The 17476-nt window shown below is 41.2% G+C and overlaps 2 protein-coding genes across 2 annotated transcripts in view; one reads left to right on the top strand and one right to left on the bottom strand.

Annotated features, from left to right (window-relative positions):
- Window positions 1–17476, bottom strand: part of LOC144631577 (structural maintenance of chromosomes protein 5-like) — an 81831-nt gene that overhangs the window by 63368 nt on the left and 987 nt on the right. The gene's annotated exons all lie outside the window — the stretch shown is intronic.
- The window catches only part of LOC144649000 (leucine-rich repeat serine/threonine-protein kinase 1-like), a 51667-nt gene continuing 34895 nt past the window's right edge, over window positions 705–17476 (top strand). Inside the window, exons 1-5 of the mRNA XM_078508610.1 lie at window positions 705–942; window positions 1946–2181; window positions 2996–3105; window positions 3623–3726; window positions 4263–4406. Coding sequence (XP_078364736.1) covers window positions 754–942; window positions 1946–2181; window positions 2996–3105; window positions 3623–3726; window positions 4263–4406 — 783 coding nt within the window. The 5' untranslated portion in view covers window positions 705–753. The remainder of the gene's footprint in view (window positions 943–1945; window positions 2182–2995; window positions 3106–3622; window positions 3727–4262; window positions 4407–17476) is intronic.

A 17476-nucleotide genomic window follows, 5' to 3' on the forward strand; every position in this document is an offset into this window, starting at 1 on the left:
ACTCTTTCACTGCTAAAGTCGACTTTTCTCGACATTTGGAGGAGCAGTCAATGAACCACTTGTGACGTCATCAATTTGAAAGTCAGCAGATTTTAGTGATAAGCATCTGTTAGAGCTAGGTTTGACCTTTTCAAAGAACTATTCATTTTGCGTATCGGTCGCATCCTGACAGAGCTAATCGAGAAAAAGTCAATCACTTTTTAGTGCAAAATCGGTGCTTAAACAGGCCAAAACACCTGTAAAAGATCGAGGTCCTCTTTTCAGGGTTTACCAATGTTTTAATCAAAACTTTTTTGGTCTAAAGGAAGGACGGATACAGTAGAAAGAAGTGGAAATAACAAAGCCGAGAGAAACGAAAGGAAAAGGAGCAAGAAAAAAATGGAAACGATTTCGCAAAAAAAAAGTCCAGATTTTGGCTTATGCGCATGCGCCAAAGTACAATTTTGTACATTTTTCAATGGAATCTTCATCAAAATCTTGCTGCATTGTGGAAAAGTGCTTTTTAAGCAAAGTTAAAGGAAATTCAGGATCGTAGCATCAAAAATTCAGTTTAACGGTAGAAAAAAACCCTGTTTTTGGATAAATTTAGCACTGAAAGGGTTAAAACGCATTGTAAAAAAGGTTGCTAAGTTGTTGTTGTTGATGATAATAATACCCCGATTTCGTAACAAATGACGTTTTTGTTTTCTCTGTTTAAAGGAAATCCTCGATCTCTCCCATAACAATTTTTCTCATTTTTCCTGCAATTTGGAAATGGTGTGGTCATCTTCTTTAAAGCGACTTAACCTTTCAAACAATCATCTCGGAACGATATCTTGGAATGTTTGCCAGCTTATGGTTCTTCAAGATCTAGACTTGAGTCACAACTCCATCAGATCATTGCCAAAGCCAGAATTTTGGAGGTGTAGCACTTTGCACAAGTTTAACCTCTCCTACAACAAGGTATTTGAGCAATAAATAAGTTTTATTAGAAGTAATTAATCTGGAATTATGAACGTACTTCTGGTTTTATTTATTTTCGTAACCTAATTGGTTGTTGCTATACAGGCTTGCTAATTGAATCCAAGTGCAAACACCACCTGAATTCGCTGCTAAACGCCCGAACGCGACGAAAATAATTATGCACAGGCCTACCTTTATTCGCTTCCAAGAGAACAGATAATTATTTGGGAGAGATTTGCTACGCGTGCGGCATCATAAGCGACCAAAGTCAAGCAAAAACATCATGTATAATGAGCCCCTGCGAACTCATTTCAACGCGCGTTGTTTGGCGAAGTTCTGGTAGAATGCGACAAAGCCGAGAAATTCTGCGCTGATGGTCAATGTGCACAACAAAGGACTGTGCAACGCCTCTGTTTAGCTCTCTGGGTATACGTCAATATAACTTAAGCCAAACGGACAAGCAAGTTTAGTCGCAAGTGCACGCAAGTTTGCAAAAAGCCAATTAAAATGCTACGAGGTGCATTCAGTATGTGAAATAAACTGCAAAAAATGCGTTGACTTGAGCTGGATGGACAAATGGTGAAAAACTTGCGTTTACTAATTAAGTGCAAATTTGATCTCGACCAAAGTGAACGCAAGTCAACGTAAGTGTACGCAAGTCATCGCAAGGCAGGAAAGTCCTGGCCAAACAAAGACGCAAGTGGACGCAAGTTTTCAACTTGCGTCTACTTGCGTTGCCGTTTGGTCTGGGCTTTTGTTGTGAAGCCATTTGCGGTCAGGTTTTTTAGGTCATTTTTGTAGAGTCGGGGGACCACAGACAGACTTGTGCCTGCCATTTTCGTCTTGAGTTCTGTTTTATGCTGTTTCGGTGTGTTCTGGTGTTCAGGGCTTTACATGTTCGCCAATTCGATCTGGAATTATGCAGGAATACCTGCAATTACCATTACATATGTTACATACATTGGGGAGACTTTTAAATGTGACTTTGATTATTTTTTTTCAGCTCTCCGCCAAACCATTAGTGGATCCACAAGCCAGTTCCCCCAAGCGCTTTCCGTTTTCAGGTGTTTTCAAGACCACCGGCCAAGAAGACGCTCAAGAAATCAAGACGGATTGTGAATTTCCTGCCTCACTGCTAGCACCCACACTGGAAACACTTCTTTTAAGCGACAACAACTTACAAGTGGTACCCGTGAGTATTTGTGGACTGATGAGCCTCATCGAGCTGGATTTAAGCAAGTGAGAAAAAACGTTATTATTCCATTTATTATTACAGATAAAACAGACGTTACCGCTCCCTCACTGTCTCCCTCTTACTTCCTCTCCCCCTTTTTCTGCCTCCCCCCCCCCCCCCCCCCTCTCTTTCCCTCTCCCATAACCTACCTTTCTTATAACGTATTCGCTTCCAAGAAAACTGTCTAAAGGGCTGGCCAAACGGATACGCAAGTAGTCGAAAGTTTTCAACTTGCGCCCACTTGTGTCGTCTCCGTTTGGCCAGGACTTGCGTGCACTAGCGATGACTTGCGTTCTCTTTGGTCAAGATCAAATTTGTACGCAAGTCAACGCAAGTCTTGCTGTTTACTTCAAGTACTGCGCAGTAGCATTAAAATGGCCTTTTGACAACTTGCGTGCACTTGCGAGCGAGTATTTGGCCAGCCAACGCAAGTCTGTATGCAAGTTCAACTTGCGATTACTTGCGTCCACTTGCGTCCACTTGCGTTACCGTTTGGCCATTTTTTTTTTTATTTCTCTCAAAGTGCGATGGAACGGCTGGCACTATAAACCAGCTAAGGCAACCAAGATAAATGAGCAAGAAAACACAATCACCCTTTTTTCTTCCCTTCTTAAAAAATAATTGTTGTTTGGTGTTTATAGAGTGCCTAGAACAGACTGTGTATTAAATTAGAATACCCTGCGCGCGAGTTTATGCACAGAGACGCGTACGTCGATCGGAAGCCAAATGCAACTGCTTTTGGCGTGCTTTTAGTACAACTAATCAATTGAAACGCTCTCTCACTGCCTATCTTAAAAATGTTTTTTTTTTTTTTTTCAGCAATCCCGACTTGAGAACACTTCCTCCTGAGCTCGGCAACTTGCGTGAGTGCTGGCAACTTAGACTGAACAAGCTGTATCTTCCAGGCATTCCTAAACACGTTAGACCAGGTATATTAAAAAAAACTGTCAATGTAATTTATTTACCCACGTTACACTGAAGAGCTCAGGAGCTCGTTAAGACGTGAACGTGCATCTAAGATCGAATTGGAAGATGGAATTGGTTTTTGTGGAGGGAGGAAAACCGGAGAACCCGGAGAAAAACCCTCATAGCAAGGACGAGAACCAATAACAAACTCAACACACATATGGCACCGGAAGGCAAACGCTCTCACCATCGCGCCACTCCCTGTTTTGTAACAGAGGGTTGTTTTGTAACAGAGAGTTCTGGTTGTAGCCTAGCCTGTAGAAGTTTGCATTAATCGCAAAGTTTGTAAATTAAGCAGGCACGAAGGGAGGGGAACGTTAGAGTTCTTTTGTCCTTTCCGCGTATTTCACTCGGCAAATTATTACATTACATTACATTACATTACATTACATTACATTACATTACATTACATTACATTACATTACATTACATTACATTACATTACATTACATTATTTTTTTTTCCAAAAAATCCGTTTAGGTGAGAATGGTGTTCGACCTAAAGATACCCTGGCGTATTTACGAGCTACTCTGCGCAAGTCAGTGCCGTATTACCGCATGAAGCTCATGGTGGTAGGAATGCAGGTAACAGCTACTCTTACGAAATCAGACTCTCCCCCCGATTTCTTTCGCCTTAGACCAAGAATTTTTAATTGCTTAGTCGAATTTCACAGCTAGAAAAAAGTCACGAGTGAGTGCAAGGCAAATCATGTGGTACTTTTACGAAATCAGACTCTCCCCACCTCCCCCGAGTTCGTCACTAGCATAAAATGGTGGATTTATTTCCTCTTAGGCCAAGCATTTTCAATTGCTTAGTCCAATTTCACAGTTAAAAAAGCCCAAATACAACGAAGAAATATATTAGCCGTCGTCTGCAAAACAAGGGCGTAAAGTAAACAAATTTTGAGTAAGTTAGAGAACGGCAACCAAGGCAACGAATTTTTTCATGTTTCTATTTTGACTAGAGGATAGTTCTGACACCGATTGACTAACTGAACGGATCGAAATTCAGTTTTTAAATTGACGTTGTACTCTGTTCGCCGTTGTAGCTGTATAAATTCCCGAACACTTTTGGTCGTACTCTATTGTATTCTTAACTTGTATCACCTTTGTCTTTCTAGGGTCGTGGCAAGACAACTCTTTTGGCGGCCTTGAAGGGTCAGAAGCTGCCGCCTAACCTGTCCACTGTGGGGATTGTGATCGATGAATGGCAGGTCCAAATGTCTTCCAGTTCACGGTTTACATTACAGCGCTTCTTAACTCAGGTAGTGATTGTATGATCAGCGTCCAATTTCAACTTCAATGTAATGTGAGACACAAGTCATGAGAAAATAGTGACTTTTCACCAAAAGAAGATAGTCGTGATGTATGATAAGTTCTCTCCAGTAGTGCTGTCAGATATGTATGATAACGAGAAAGGAGAATTTGTTTTGGACATCAGAAAAATGGTACAAAATTGCCTGTTTTCGACTTTTAAATTTTGCGAATTTTTTACATGTTTTTTATACCCTCTTGTTATGTTTAAACACTTCTAACTTAGTTGCTTGCCTCGCCTTTCTTGAAGTCATTGAACTCTACGCAAATCTCTCTTATGTAACCCCTCTAACACCCTCTGATCAGTGCGCTCATCCATGGTCCTCGTCCAACGGATGCTTACCTTCCGCTCTACCCCGTGTACCGTATTAATCGACTACAGGTAAAAGATTTAACGCCGCCGGCATTTATTTTAAACTTGGCCTGGTGGACCGACTGGATCCGGCGTTTATTTGACTGCCACAGTTTGTTCGAGCCTGGTGATCATTAAGCAAGGTTTTTTATCCATTATTTTTTGACAAACATATATCTTGCTAATACAACTACAGCTTATTATACCTGAAATAAATACCAGAGGGGCCTTTTTTAACTCCACCTTGAAGACCCGGCGTTTATTCGGTAACCGGCGTTTAATCAAAAAAATACGGTAAGCGCGTCTAAACACGTAGCAAATACTCCTGAAAGTTTGGAAAACCTCTTTTTTTTTTTACTACCAAGTGCCCATTGCATACCATATTTTTTCTTTGTAGAACGATGCGCCATTGATAACGTTCAGTACATGGGATTTAGCTGGACAAAACGTTTATTATGCCGCTCACCAAATGTTTCTCTCGCCCAACACCCTCTACTTGGCTGTATGGAACGTGACACATGGAGAAGAAGGAGTTGAGAGTCTCAGGCGCTGGTTGCTCAACATACAGGTAAAAGTTTTATATTTGAATTTAAACTTTGTGAACCTGGACAATCCCATTACCAATTCCGGATCAATTTAGGTTTCTGGGAAACTGCTCACCTACCCCTCCCCAAACCTAACATTTTGCCCAAAGCGATAAGTAAGGGTTAATGTTAGGTTTGGGGAGGGGTAGGTGAGCAGTTTCCCAGAAACCTAAATTGATCCCCAATTCCCCATGCAGTAAATTATCTTATGGGAGGCCTATTGGTTATCGCACTAGACTACATATCGAGATGTCCGGACTTGAACGTGGCCTGGGTTGCTGTGTTGTACAGCTGGTTTTCACTGTCACGCCACAACAAAGTAAAACCAAAACCATTGAGTAAAACAAGTCAAGAACTTGATATGCTGTAGAAGATTAATAGATAATCCATGATCTACTAGTCCGAGTCTCAGATCTGTGCGTTATTCTGTACTCGAGTTATCCGTTTAAATGTTCCCACGTAGATTTATAGAGCTCAGTATGGAAGTGCTATATGTGTGCCCCTCCGAATACAGTAAAAACCCGCGTATAAGAACCTAGATTTTTCCAACTTAGCCTAAATAGGTTCTTATAGAAATGGTATTTAAAGGGATTTTAGGCTACTTAGGTTCTAAAATAGGTTCTTAATTTGATAGGGGCGCTAGCGATCAGCACAGACAACTACTACAGGGCATATGTGATATGGAATATATTGCTGTATTAAATAGTTATCTAGAATACAGTTTAGATGATAACCATACAGTAAATTTATCTTTCCAAAGTATATTAGCATAAATGTCTAGACTAAAACATTTTTTCTGTATTTTCATCTGTGCCTTCATTTTTGTAAAATAAGAACCTACTGAAAATTTTAGACTAAATAGGTTCTTATGAAAAGGGGATTTAAAATGAAAATTTTAGCCTAACAGGTTCTTAAATTTTAGGTTCTTATACGCGGGTTTTTACTGTATGGTGACCGGTTATCAGTGAAAACATCTGGCATTCACTTCTGTTATAAAAAGCGACCAGTTCACCTTTCAGGACTAGTAGACATTCAGGACACATAAACACTTCTCGCGATACCTCAACTGTTCAGATTGCTAAAAATCACAGGATGAGACATTTATTTTAAACACACGTGACAGCCTTCTGTCGGCCATTTTGATCTCATGTGGCGTAAAATGCTTTACTTTAAAGACGAAGGATGCTATCAAGCGGAAAACCTTCAACAAGATATATATTTAGGACGTCTAATAGCCAAAGAAAGATAAAACCTCAGGGCCTTGTGATTTTGGATTTTAGAATTTTGATGACGTCAAGTGAAAACAAAGAATTCCCGGGTAAGACTAGTTACTTTCACAGTGCCTCTGAGTACCGGCGAGATGTCATATCTACTCCGCAGTCAGCAAGTGATACATTCTCGTTTCTTCTTCTCCAGGCTCGCGCGCCCTTTTCCGAAGTTCTAATCGTTGGAACACACCTTGACTTACTGCCGAAGAAGAACCGACAAGCCCGTGTGGATGCACTGAAGCATAGCATCGCTGTAAAGTACTTGGACAACCAAGGCTTCCCGAAGATTGTGGGAAATATTGTCGTGTCTCCGACAACTGGCGAGAACATTCCGGAATTGAGGGAAATGATTTACAGCAAGGCGCTAAAAGTCAAGGACCTTGGAGAGCTCGTCATTGGTCGGAGGGTAAGTATTGTGTTCCCTTTGGAACTTGTGTTACAAATACACCATGAAAAGTACCTCTAGTTTTCTTATTAGATCCGTAAATATGGTGGAGCTGCCATCTTGAACTTAGCAGCAAAACTTCTCTGTTATTTTGAACTCTAGCAACTGTAGTTGAAGCTTCACTCATTTTGTATGTCACAGAAGCGCCTATTAAAATGGTGAACCCCAGTCTCTTTTATAAGCGAATCATGCTGTTACTAAAGAAATAAAAAACGCACCCGAGCGCATTGTTAAGTTATTATATAGTGAAGTCGAACAGACCAAGCATAGCGCGCGCAATTTCTCGGACATTTAATAAAATGTTTTAAAATGAGGTGAAATGAAGGTTTGTGTTTTTTATCAACAATTCTTTGAAAGGTACCACAAAGCTACACAGACCTTCAGCAGGCTGTGATACAAGAAGCCGAGCGACGACGATCCACTGGCGAACCACCGATACTCTTGGAAGATGAAATCTTGCAACTCGCGAAGTCCAGCCCTCAGAATGACATCTTGGACACTGAGGAGCTGACCTTAGGTAAGTGTGTTTGAGCTTGATGACGTCAACATCACATGACCACAACTTCGTGTCCTTGTTCTTTGGAAACGAGACGAGGCTGACGTGGCAACGTTTGGCTACTCCTGCTTTCTTTTCTGGACTGAAATTCTGAAAATCGTTGCGTAGTTTAACGAGAATTTAGGGTTTTCCCTCCAACGTTAGTAGCAAAACGGTTCATTTCTAAATCTTTAATCGTTTTTGCCATCCTACGAGGATCCGAACTGTGTCTCCACTTTTTGAAAAATCGTTTGCTAACTGAACTAAATTTTATTTTGACCCAGAATGCCATCCATTCAACAAATTGCTTCTCAAGAAAGCCAATTAAAGTTTACTTATGAATAAATATAATAGTAATAAATAAGCTAGCCAGTAAGCCCTGTATCAACAAATATCAGAGCTCAAAGCCCTACGTTTCAGCAACTATTTTTCCACACGAATCGTCGTCATTTAACAAACATTCAAATTGTCATAAATCTCACACTTAAAAGCATTTGCCTGAAGATTGACGGTATTGTTTAATTTTTCATGCTCTATCCACTTCTGGTATTCTTTAAGCTGTGGTCCTACTCATGGGTGCCCAAAAAGTTATCATAAACCTCAGCAAACCCAATATACTGTACAAAGAAAAAGTGCTTTATCTAATACGCTACCATCCTCTCTAGCTACCAGGTTCTTGCATGAGAATGGCATTCTACTCCACTACAATGACCAACTCCGCGGGTTGAACCACCTATACTTTATCGACCCCGCGTGGGTTTGTGATCTGATAGCAACTCTGGTCACAATCCGAGAGAGAAATCCCTTCATTGTAAACGGTGTTATGAAGAAGAAGGATCTAGAGCTGGTGTTGAGAGATCCAAAGTTTCCAGAGGACTTTATCCCACAGGTAAGGATTGCCGTCAAAATTTTATGTTTTTTTTTCCTTTTTAACGTTGATCTGATTGGCAAGGCTAAATGATCTAAACTCGCGGAGCGATCCTAAAGTCATAACCAATTTCATCTACATTTGATCAAAAAAGCTTTTCTGTACGTCACGTAACTTGTGACAGCCTCTTCCTATACGTCAGCTACGTGGCTGAAGTTCTGAAACTAAATTTTGATCAGGTAGGCTCACTGGTAAATCGGTCTGGTGGTAGGTTTGCATGGCAGACCCGGTGGGGTGGGGGCAAACTAGTGCCTCCACCGCCCACTTTTTGAAATAAATAAAAATAACTAATAAAATAGTCCCATCTTCTCAAAGTTAGCCAATCAGTATACCTATTCATTCGCATTAATCTGAAAACGACGAGTTTTATATGTTTTAGGCTTTCATCCACATCTAAACGGTTAAGATGATCCTATTGTTAGTTCAAAAAGGCGGTACAAATTATAGACTTTTGACAGAGAGACAGACAGACAGACAGACAGACAGACAGACAGACAGACAGACAGTCAGTCAGACAGACAGACAGACAGACAGACAGACATGGTTGCTTGGTTGATTGGTTTTTGATTGATTTATTGATTGTTTAGCTGACGTTTTGACTGAATGATTGATTGTTGAAATGTTTCAGTATCTTCAACTAATGGAGCGTTTCGAGATCGCTCTCTCCCTGAACGACGAGCAGCTTTTAGTTCCCTCCATGTTACCAAAAGAGAAACCTGGAATGCAACTTCATCAGCTTCAAAAGATGATCGCCAAGAGAAGAAAGTCCGATGAAAAGGTATGGTTAGAGGTCAGAATAGTTTAAAGCGACACTGTCACTAGCTTCACTACAAAAACTCGAGGGCTTAAAGACATATGGAAACCTACGAATAGTGGTCCACTTTTGCTAAAAAAATTACTATGCCAGTGAACTGAAGCTAAAAACAAGTGATATTATTCTGATGTCATCAAGAACTTTAGATCTCAACTTGAAAAAGTCAGGCTGATTTTTTCAAGTTCTGCCCTTGTGGACTAGAAAAACACCTAAAAATTAATGCGGCTCCCTTCTTCCTTCAACAACAATTTACTTTATATCTTCATCTTGATGTACTGGGTGCCTTTCATGTACGAGAAAACCACTTCGCCAGTTTTAGTACTTTTTTACCGAAAGGCGTAAAATCCCCGTGACAGTGTCCCTTAAATGCAGCTTGAAATATTGCGTGGAAGAAAGAAAGGAGAGTAAAAGTAGAGTAGCCTAAACTTTTTCTTCCCAGAGAAGAAGTGTGAAATTTAAGCTAAACACTGTGAAGTAAGAGATAAAAAATTGTAAAGTCAACTAAACACAGTTACAGCGGCCTACTGTTCTCTGCTCAGACAGAGCTGGTCAATATTTATAACAACTGGCATTTCTCGCGAGTTACGTTTATTCGATATCACTTAGCATGTATTCAAACTCTTATGAAATATTCCACGTCATGTAGAGAGGCCGTGGAAGGCTTTTGAAATGTTTGATGGAAAGGTGTTTGAACTTGATGCCGGATATAGTCGTTTTAGAAATACGTATCAGAGTGTTACAATTTTCAGGTCTTTAAGCATTTTAACAGGTTACAAACAACAAACTTGAAAAAATTGGCCAATGTTTTCTAGCTGTGCCGTCCCCTGAAGTTGGCGGCTTTGTTGGCGCAAAATTCATTTATTGGTTTGGATTTGTTGTATTTCCCGAGACACAAGCTGCTACATGTAGCTTGCATTTCTTTAAGTTGCATGAGTTCCTAAAGTAGTTGTTAATAGGTATTATCAAAATGAACTTATCTATTACTTGTTACTTTTGACATCTTTACAAACAGGTTAAAATGACCAGCAGCCGTCGTAGCCCAGTCGATAACAGAAGTATCAGCACAGTGCGTAGGAACTATCAGATGGCCTACACGCCGAGCGGGTTCTGGAGCCGACTCGTCACCAGGCTTATGGTATCGGTTCAAAGATGGCGCGCCGTTGAACATATTAAGGAAGAGAGCTACTCCTTAGTGTATTGGCGCGAGGGGATTGGGGTCGTGTACGAAGGAGGGCACTTCCAAGTGGAATCTTACCATGAGTTGGTACGTTGTTAGATGTTTTTCTTTACTCGTGTTCCTAACGCTGATTGATGAGCACGTTGAGTCACGCAAAGCTCTCGCGAAGTTTAAGCGTTACATTGGTGGTTTCAACAAGGTTAAACAAAAGTTTTGTTGATGCGCCAATACGATAAAACTCTTGGACGTTTTGACATTTCTGTCTCTTCATCAGCGTAAAAATGCCGTTAACCGACAGTACGTGCTTGCTCATTTAAAAAAAAAAATTAAATGCGTCTTTGACATAAGCGCGCACTTGTACGTACATAGGGGGTTTACTTCTGCAGTCGTTCGCGCTTCGCGCTCGCTTTGTTATTGCAGCGAAAATGCGAGGCGCCTGGGGAGGAGGCTGGGTTTACTTCGTAACTGTTTGGTTTGTAACATTAAGAATTTTAACTCTTTTCTCTCGAAGTTGGTTCAAACTGTTCTATATGTAAATGAGTACTAGAAGGTAATTTACCCGAGGTAATTTTCTTTCTCTAAGATCCCCGTGAATCAAGGGAAGGCTGCCTTTCAAGAAATCAATGGCATCGCCATCACTGTTTGGTCAGAACATCGCGACTTTGCGGCTCTTGGATTTATTGTCGACCAAGTTGACGCTCTCATATCCGAATGGTATCCAGGTAAATATTAAAACTTATTGACTGGAACTACTTGATTGACCAAGTCACTGATTTGCTGCATATTACGTCACTCTATATCGGAGTAGTAGTAGAGTGGTAATAAGCTGAGGGATTTGCCTAGCCCCCCCCCCCCCCCCTCCCCTCTCCCTCCTCCCGGGGAATCCCTTATGAAAGGGGTGGGGATGCTCGTCGGAAATTTCGAAATGAACCTTTAGAAGAGCCCAATCTGGGCGTGTCTCAAGCTTTTTTTCGACTCCTAAAAGAGACCAAAATACTAAAAATATAATTTATATTTCTTTATTTCTTCGTGTGCAATCCTAAACGAGACCTTGACGGCTAAACATATTGGCGTTTTGCCTGGAACACCCTGAGCGAGACCAAAAATTTGACATTTACACCCCTAAGCGAGACGACGAGCATCCCCGCTCTTTTCATATGGGAGATCTCCCTCGCGCTGAGCAGTACTTACGTTCCTATTTTGTATTAGGTCTAGACGAGACTGACATGTACGGGCTGCCATTAGTCCGCCGCTTAATCCCATGTCCACTTTGCTCCAACTTAATGACGCAACGTCAATCAATGAAGCGCTCCGTTTCCATGGAGTATATCCCCAATTTTAACGTCGCACACCCTCCACGACCCTACAACTTCACGCTCCCGACCTGCGCAGCGACCGCGCTGAGTTTTTCAACAATCGCCTGTCCCTACCACCCTGATAGAGTGGTGTCGCTGCACCATCTCATCCCAGACCTGCTTATGGCGGACCTGCCGCGTCATTTATTGGCGGACCCAAGCCAGTTCAAGTTTGAAGCGCGGGAATCCCAGAGGATCGGCGGCGGAGGCTCGGGCGAGGTGTATCGTGGGACATACAGGGACGAGTCTGTGGCTGTCAAAACGTTTCACTCCACGACGCAAGCTGGGTAATTACTGAGACTTTTTGTGTCACTTTGTTCCCTATTCTCACTGCATACGTAATTAGTGCATCACGGAATTTGATTTAAACCTTTCAAAATACAGCGTGCGTTCATGCCTAGGGGCTCGGCGTGTATGATGCTTTAAATGCCTGGATTTTGCCTCGATAACCCTCATTTTTGCCGGCGTTCCGGTGGAGGAAGATTTTGTCGCCCCACCCTCCTCCCCTGGTGCCGGTTGACGGTGCTATCCTTGTTGCCCACTGTATACCCTGGATGCCACAGTAGTCGCGGACTTCTTCCATAACTTTGTCTACCGTGATGTGGTAATGGGGTACGCAGTGTGGATAAATTACTATACAGTGTAGCCGTTAGCTTCGTAGGTTTTTTTTCTCTTTAAAATAATCAGTTAACAAATACTTTTGCGCGGAGCGAGTCGCTCTGCTTGTTGAGCTTAGGCTTCAGAAGTCTTATAAATAGCATCTCAAAAAATAAACAGTCAAGCTTGCTCTGGCACTTTTAAAATTCTTTTCGATGTTATCCGGCTCCTTTCCATGTTGTTCTTTATGTGACGTCGGATAGCCGATCCTTTGTGTTCTTCGATGCGCTGGTGTAGTAAAGTGTCGACACGAATAGCGGACATAATCTGCATCGCACAGATCACATTTAAAATAATACACAGCGCTTTGTTGGTATGCAGTATAATACAATAAGTGGCCGTTTAAGTGTTGGTGGATTGAGCGTTGTTGTGCTAAATATGGACGCCATATATCAACAAACAAATATTGCAAATCCGACATAGACTTTTGAGAACTCCAACTGCTGGGAGGCAAAGCAGTTAGTTCTTTACAAAACGCGGTCAAGGAGTCGAACTCTGGACTACTGAGAACAAATTTAGTTCGTGCCAGGATGGAGAATGTGAACCAGGGTCCTCCAGATTTCCGGAAAAAACGCAAGTTCGTTCAACGTGTTCGCACTGTAGATATATGTTTCAAAACAAGTTGAAACGCCTAGCATTTTGAAGACAATTTTGTTTATCTATTTTTCTACTCATTTCCAGTTCTCTCCTTGATAGCGGACTGGGGAATACTGGGCCGTCACCCGGATCCAGGACCTTAGGAGGCTCTTTCTATCAAAGAGCGCATCAAAGCGAGGGATCGAGCATGCGCAGATCAGATGTCTTCTCGACGCTCTCTGAGGATGACATGGAGGAGGAACTGGAGAAGACCAAGGTTGTCAAAGCATTCTGGGACTTACGTCAAGAGGTAACAAAAAGCTTAAAACTAAATGTTACAGTGGGTGCATTGTAATCGCGTAAAATGTTAGGTTAAGGCTAAGTCTGCATATTAGTCAAAGTTGCTCAAACCGTTGGAGATTTTTACGATTTTGGTCGCATTTAAGCAACTAAGGGTGCTACTCCCCCCTCCCCCCAACCTTAACCTCACCTGTGAAGTGGAACATGTGGTCAGTGTGACGTAACATGACCACGAGAAATTCAAACGTGTGATTAAGCTTCACGTTTGTTTTCCGCGAAGGGCGAAAAAAAAAACATTTGCTGTTTAAAAATCAAAGTCGGTAGTTTCTTGTTTGGTGTGAATTAGTAAATTATTTTCTTTTCTTCTGATGCATTTATTCGATAATAAAGAACGGCAAAAATTCAACTTCTGCCCCTGCCGTTTGGCGTTCGTACGCGGAAATGAGTAGTTTTGAGTTTGCCGTGAATGTGTGATTTTTTCCATATTTTTTTGACGGATTAATTTTAGAATTCGATATAAAGATAACAAAATGAATGCCAAGTTCGCGTTTGCCGTATAACGTCATGCTTAAATCTAACGGCAAACGTCAGAGAGCTGCTGATTGTTCACTTTGTCTCTATTTATTGAATAAATCCATGAGAAAAATAGAAAATAATTTGTTTATTCACTCAAAACACGAAACTACTTACTTTGACGTATAAGCGGTAAGCTGCAAACGACAAAAGTTGGTTTTTGCCATTCGCGGGAAAACAAACGCGAAGCCAATAATCAGGAGTTTTAGAAAATGCCCGAGCCCGCATGACTCCAATTGTAATGGCTTAACTTATTATTTGTTTTTGTTGGCTGTTTGGTGTGTTTAGGTTGCTGTCCTATGCCGTCTTAACCACCCATGTGTAGTGCGACTTCTTGCCGTCTCCCTCCACCCCCTGTGCTTTGTGTTAGAACTCGCCCCATATGGCAGCTTAGCCTCTGTCCTTGATGAGCTTTCGTCAAAACGCGAGGCACAAGAGAAAGAAGGCAGCCGAGTGTCCAGGGACCAGGCACGAGAGTCTATTCTTGGGCGCGAACTGTCTTACAAGATCGCATTTCAGGTAAAATTTTAGATGAAAGCTTTAAAGGGGCTACGTCACGGGGATTTGGCAGATTTTTGGTCTTAACTGTTCTGAAATTAGTGGTTGGCAACTTAACCATCAAAAGCATCATCTTTGAACATCTAAAATGAGAGATCCAGATCTAGAGATTTAACCTTAATTTACCGATAGAAAACAAGCTACGGCTAAAAATATCGATTTTTTTTTGTAGACGCGCGGAAACAACTTGAAAAGTTAAAGCCTTAATTTTTCAAAATGCAATCCATTTCCATCCGAGCCATCCGCAGCGAAAGACGCTTGTTAACAGTTCCAGTGATCCAATATAGCAATTTATAAAGAAAACATGAACCATTATGTTTAGGTTTGGTAAAACACAAATATAAATTTTAGCTGTTCAAAAATCTAGGAAAATCCGTGACAAAACCACTTTAAAGGACGAAATATCTTAAGGGTGGACTTTTTACAGGGGGGACTGTTTGCAAGGGGACTATCTACGGGTTTCTACCCCTGTAGTCTGCGAACGAAGACGTATTTTGGCTGTAATTTTACGCCGCGGGCGACAAGAGCCGAAATAACTGATGCCCTCGCAGGCTGCTGTCTGTAGAATTTTTTTTAGTTTTTTTAGTGTGTCCGTTGTGGTTTCTGTCTTTCTTTTACGATCAAGAAGTTTTAAATTTGTGAGAAGAAGGTTACGTTACCCATGCGAGGTTTGATTGGAAAAAACGAATGGACAATGTTGCTGATGATCAGTGCTTCACTTAAACTTTAACCGTTAAATTCTTTTTTGGTATGGATGTTTGTATAAGGATTAGCTTCAATGTCTAATTACGTTCTATAGCAAGTTCCAACAAAGTAAATTTTTCTTTAGGAAATAAGAATCTATTAAGAACCTTAAAAGCCTAAATTTGCCTTAACTGCCTTTTATGTAAGAACCTGTTTAGGCTAACCTTCGAAATAATTAGGTTCTTACTCGCGGGTTTTCACTGTAGCGTAAGCCATGTGAGAAGAACTTAATTATATGGAAGATCTTAGTATCATTTACGGCTTGTATTGTCCTAGGTGGCAAGCGCTATTTGGTATCTGCACGACTGTGACATCATCTATAGGGATCTCAAGGCTGACAATGTCTTGGTGTGGTCCTTGGAAGAGTCCAGTCTACTCAACGTCAAACTTTCAGACTACGGCATCTCGTGTTTCGCCACACCCCAGGGGGTTGCCGGAGAGGAGGGGACGCCCGGGTATCAAGCACCGGAGATTCGCATCGGGGTTGGATATGATGAAAAGGTAACGGAGTGAGAAAGTTGCAGGATAGAGGTGTTGTGTTGATGAAACGTTGCGTTATCTTTACATGAGGACTCCAGTCATGTCTAAAGCCCAGCCCAAACGAGGATGGGAGTTAATGAGAGTTGACTCTCATGAGGGTTTCCGTTAACTCTTATCGGCTATCACCAATCCGGGCCAAACGAGAGAAAACTCTCGTCGACTCTCATGAAAAATTTGAACGCGCACAAAGTCGACGAGAGCGCACGAGAGTCGATGAGAGTGCATGGCAGTTTCAGGCCAGACGAGAGCAACTCTCGGCCCGTTTAGCCCAGGCTTAAAAAGTGTGTGTGGATTTTCGCCGCCCTGCGAAAACAACCTGCAAGTTTTAAAGGCTGCGGTTCAGTTTGAAATTTTGTAGCCGTAAAATGTTCGCGTCTAATTGTTGGTAGTTGATACAGCCATTGCGAGATCAAATCTCAACAGAAAGTGTAAGAACATTTTTCAAGCCACAAACAGATGGTAAACATGTTTTGGATCAAATTATTCTGATGATAGAAGAGTGTTTTAGTTTACTGTCAAGTTATTCTCTTTGCTCTTTGTTAGCATTCGTTTTGCGACTTTTTACGGAGCGGGGCGGCTGTACACAGACTAGGCAACTGAGCTATCGAGAGCTAGATTTCCTTGTAGGCAAGATAAAGTGTGATATAGTGATCGTGCCGTTTCCAATTCAAACTGATGATTTAAGTTGCGAGTTTTTTTTTTTTTCGAAGCTCGTTATTTTAGACCATCTAATAATGTCTATTACTTAATATTCAAATTCTAACCAATGTATAGAAAAAAAAAATACTGCTTCTGTGTTTAATGTGTAGTAGTTCTAACTCGTTTTTTTTTTTTTCGTATTATTTCCTGTCACAGGTGGATATTTTCTCCTTTGCAATCTTTGTGTTCGAGCTTTTAACTGGCTGTCGTCCTTTTCGCGAATATCGCAACATTATTGACATCAAGAAGGCTATTCGTCGGGGAGTACGACCCTCGCTTGAATCCTGCGATTTAGACACGCAGATACCACGCCTGGAAGGACTCATGAGGCAAGAGGCTCATTACACTTGACTTTGTTACTTGTAGGGGTGGGGACCTGGGAGTAAAAAGGGTGACGAGATGATAACATCTTGCTGTCAGTTAATCTAATTGCCGTCACCCTCGTTTATAAGAGTTGATTGACTGACTGACTGACTCACTGACTGACGGACTGACGGACTGACTGACTGACTGACTGACTGACTGACTGACTGACTGACTGACTGACTGACTGACTGACTAACAGTAACAGTAACAGTAAATCTTTATTGTGCCTTACACTCCAAAGGGAGGTATTGGTCTAGTTACAATAAAGGTGTTATAGCAACTATGCTAACAAATTACTTAATAACAAACAATGAAATTACAATGCAAACGTTTACGGTAATTATTGGACTATTACTTATACAACTATTTATTGATATAACTTTCAATTTAAAACTTCTTTTCTTTTTTGAAACATTAGGAAGATATATTTAGCTATGATTCTAGAGGTAGCATAATTATCTAGTTTAAGAAGGTACTTTATTTTTTCATGATCAGTTAAATCTACAAAGCGAGGATCAGTTTGTGACACGATTGAATGAAGCTCTTTTCT

Source organism: Oculina patagonica, chromosome 1, assembly GCF_052425735.1.
Source record: "Oculina patagonica isolate OP01 chromosome 1, crgOcupat, whole genome shotgun sequence".
NCBI classification, from domain to species: domain Eukaryota; kingdom Metazoa; phylum Cnidaria; class Anthozoa; order Scleractinia; family Oculinidae; genus Oculina; species Oculina patagonica.